At 41.9% G+C, this 4,181-nt stretch overlaps 1 protein-coding gene across 3 annotated transcripts in view; it reads left to right on the plus strand.

Annotated features, from left to right (window-relative positions):
• Positions 1-563: 563 nt before the first annotated feature.
• Positions 564-4,181, plus strand: part of Slc39a12 (solute carrier family 39 member 12) — a 104,103-nt gene continuing 100,485 nt past the window's right edge. Inside the window, exons 1-2 of one of the 3 annotated variants that reach the window (XM_021156381.1) lie at positions 564-665; positions 1,431-1,765. In XM_021156381.1, coding sequence (XP_021012040.1) covers positions 1,460-1,765 — 306 coding nt within the window. In that variant the 5' untranslated portion in view covers positions 564-665; positions 1,431-1,459. Of the gene's footprint in view, positions 666-845; positions 928-1,430; positions 1,766-4,181 lie in introns of those variants that run through there. The other 2 variants (XM_029469894.1, XM_029469888.1) reach the window with 2 other exon arrangements.

Below are 4,181 nucleotides of genomic sequence, written 5' to 3' on the forward strand. Positions count from 1 at the left end.
TTCTTTGACATTCGAGACAAAACTATGTACACAATGGGTAGTTAAATTGAACCCTGGTTATCTCAGTTATACCCAGTTTCCACACACACAATGGGTGATTGGCACAAGTCCCCCATTTGTATCTACTTCTTCTCAGGTTAGAAGTGCCTTCCTTCATTAAGTACTTTTATTTTAAACCATTATTTATAAAATCCTTGCATCTTTTAAATACTTGCAAGCTGTGAAACAAAGTTTTAAAGGGTCAATCTTTCTGTCAACTCTTGGTTTAAGCCTGGGTTAAACAATGATCTCTTTCACTTTGTAGGTAGAATTTTATTTATTTATTTATTTATCTAGATTCTGTCCCTTGGAAGGCAAATGACTGTAGATAATTTTTAAAATACTGTGCTAAATGTTGATATGAAAGGATAATTCCTCAACCACATTATTTGATTATCCTGCAAATCTGTCAGCCAGCAACTGTCTGCATTCATCCACCTTCATTCTTACCGTCTGAGCAGCTCTCTCCATAGCAACTAGAAATGTCTCTGGGCTGAAATAATCCTCTCCAGCTCTCAGCACACAGTTAAGGAATTTTAAAACGGAGAACTGTGGGACCACAAAATGCTCTCCGAAATTTAAAGGCCCAGGGAGCTTGAGATAAACAACTATTTCTCTTTCTTGAGGTAAGTGATGTGTTTAGAAACGTCTGTGTCACTATGTCTCTTTTTAAAATGCTAGCATAAGAGTCTGAAACTGTTGTTTAAGCTATAAGGATAATCTCAGGATCTTGTTACTACCCTGGAGGTCATTACTGGATCGTCTCTGGATACTACAAGAGACGCTGTTAACATTTTGGACTCCTTAAACAATCAATTCAAGACTTAGTTTTCTCCAAAAATTCTGATAGACTCTAAGGTGATTTCCCATTCTTTCAGGGAGTATTGGGTAAGTAGATTTATTATCCTTTTGGGGTCTGGGAGTTTTTCAGAGATAGTTCATTCTCCAGTGTCTTGGTGGATGGTTTTATTAAGCTAAAAACTAACTAGTGTTTCTTGAATGTCACTACTTTTCTCTAGGGCATTGTCCTCTTCAAAGGCTTCTGACTCAGTGTGATATTGGAAGTGTGTTAAAAGAAATTTTCTCTTTAATTTTCTCCACTGACTGCACAGATTTTTTTTTTTTTTTTTTGTAATGGTGTTGCAGCTCACTCTGGGTCCTGGGCCAGGCATTGGCTGCAGACATGGAAAGTGCACCCTCATTTAACCATTTAACTGATTAGTGCAGGCATAGTTTCCTGCCCACTGTGAGGTAGGAAGTTTCCTGGTCTTTGGGGTTATAAGTGGCATGCAGATCCCCTGTTGTTGCAAATTGGCCCAGGCACCCAATTAGTGAGTCATTTCAAACATGTTGAAAGTCTTGAAGTCTTTATTTTCCCTTTTCTACCACAGGAAACCCTCTGGTTGTAAATTTGTCCTGCATGAAGCCTCCCATTCACCCCCAACGCAACTCAAGCTCAAGAGTGGACATGTGCTTCTGGACCAATCTTTCAGCGTGGATGATCCTACTGTCCCACTCCCTCAGCCTCGTTTCCTCTACTGAGACCAGCAAAACCCTCACTCAGAATAACAGCAGAGCTGGGAGCCAAGGCCTGCTAGAAGTTCTGAGGGTCCTCTCTGCTGGTGACCACTGGTCCCTCAACCATCCACAAAGCCTCATCAAAATTCTGTTGGAGAGGACTGGGTGTCCACAGAGAACAGATTGGACACAAGGAGACTGCAAGCTGGTTAGTGAAATAAAGTGGGGTCGGGTACTAAGAATTGCTCCAAAGGGAACAGTGGATCACATAGAGATGGCTTTATCACAACGAAATGACATGCAAGGTTCATATGCAAGCTAGAAGTTCAGCCTGGCACAATAATGTCCCAAATCTTCCTTAAAACAAACCATTCACAAGGGATTTTTTTTTTCCAATTAGGAAAAAGTGTTTAAGCTTTCTAGAGCCTCTGTGCTTCTTTAGGGGCACTGGCTTGCTGATGAATGCTTGGCCCTTCCTTCCTTCTGCTTTTCTGAGATCCTTTTATTTTTGCCCTGCAATGACCATGGATGATATTAGACAGAGGCTTTTGATCTTCTGTGAGACAATCCCAGCATTCTGATATTTGCCTGACATTCAGTTCCTGAACGTGCACTCCTAGGTGTCAGTTAGTGTTTTTTAAAGTCTGTGTGGTCCCGAGTTAGTGCCTTGACAATCACTAGCAGTGAGCAATCAGAGCTTCAGGAGAGAAGTGCTGCATTTAGAGTTGAAACTGTTCCCATGCTTCCCAAGACCTATTCCACAGCCTTCCCTACAGCTTTCCTCCTCCTGACCTAACAAGCAAACCCTACCCTGTCTTCTCACCAGAACCAGTTGTGCAGCTCACATACAGTTACTGCATAAAGGCTTCCTCCTTCCCAGGCTGAATCTTGATTTGCCTAGGATGGTTGTGTTGTTGTTGCTCATGATCAGTTTCCCTTCTCTCTCTGTCTCTCCCTTCCTTACCCTTCCTTTCCTTTCCTTTCCCTTCCTTCCCCTTCCTTCCCCTCCCTCTCCCTCCCTCCCTCTCCCCCTCCTCCTCCCTCTCTCTGCCCCTCTATCTTTATTGATTCTTTGTGAATTTCTCATCATGGACCCCAATCCCACTCATCTCCTTGTCCCTTTAAACCCACCCTCCTCCCTTGTAACTATCCCCAGATTGCTTTAGCATAAAACTGGGGGGACTACTAATCCCAGGGTTTGGTTGTTGTAGGAGGAGGTCCATCAGGTTCCATTGTGGATGTTTGAAGTCCCTGGAGGAGGTCCATCAAGTATCACTATGGAAGAGAACCCAGGTCTTAAAATAACTGCCCACAAAATCCCTCTTTGTCACCCCATCCCGATCAATGAGTTTTTAAAGGAAAAACTTGTAGATATATAGATAAGTTGAAAGCACGTATAAGCAAACCAGAAGTGCATGTCTGCTTCAAAAGCCAATCTGGATTGTCTTTCTCAGTCCCACAGAGATCTGGGCTGAGGATGGGGTGAGGGTGTGCATTTCCTGGCCAAATGTTTTTTGGTTTTGTCCTTCTTGTAATAAAAAGGGTCTTGCACAGATAGAATGCTTTCTCTGCTCTCTGTGAATGATAAATAATGCGATAATTATTAAAACACCCAATGGTTCCCAGAGGAGATGTGTTATAATAAGCAGCTCTTCTGTGATGACATTAATAGATATAGATAGTAACAACAGACATCCCACTGGAAATAACCAGGAGTCAGATCTTATTAATTTCCGCTGAGAATCTGCTTCAGGGCCATGGTCTCATTTAATGATATGAAGTGCCTTATTAAGGCTGCTTAAATATTGGTTTTACTGGGTGAACATAAACAGGCAAGACTGTTCTCCATGTTTGGAGCTGAAGAAGAGGGAAGGGGTATTTTATCTTATTTTTAGTGACATTATAAGGGTTTGGCTGTTTGGCTTCCTCTTGAATTATATCTGTCCCAGGGCTTGGAAATGCTCAGTCTAAGAGTGCAGTATCTTAGGGCTGCTCATTCTCTTTCTCTAGGAAACTGAAGAAAAGGGAAACTGATAGGAGAGGGTTTGACTGTCCTGAATATTCCTTTTGTATGACACCTAAGAAACATTTTCTTGTCCTTCATGAAGAGCCAGTGGAGGAAAGGTCATCCAGTTGCAGCAGCATTCGGGTTCTGGCACCAAACCTCAGGGTTTGGCTTTGTTGTTGAGTCTCTTCATTAATTTAAGACATATTCTTGACAGGTCATGCTCATGTTGGATATTCTGTGGGAAACCGGGAGAGCAAGGGGTGGGTTTGTATCTCTCAGTATTTGGGGAAAGAAAGACTGAGGTGGTGTCATTGAATTTCTGATGAGGAAAAAAAGGTAAAGTGGAATTAGAAAAATCAGTATGAGGTATCCGAAAACATGGGGAATTTAAAAATAAAGCCATTCAAGTTGTAGTTTTTTAAAATGAACAGTTTGGTCCTGATTCTCTCTCTCTCTCTCTCTCTCTCTCTCTCTCTCTCTCTCTCTCTCTCTCTCTCTCTCTCTCTGTCTCTGTCTCTGTGTCTAAGAATAAGTGGAATGTTTTCTGTTTTTTATTTCTGGTAATTGATCTTGGGCTTTATGCATGATAGAAAAGAACTCTGGCAATTGCTCTGTG

The sequence above is a fragment of the Mus caroli genome, chromosome 2 (assembly GCF_900094665.2).
Source record: "Mus caroli chromosome 2, CAROLI_EIJ_v1.1, whole genome shotgun sequence".
Lineage (NCBI taxonomy): Eukaryota > Metazoa > Chordata > Mammalia > Rodentia > Muridae > Mus > Mus caroli.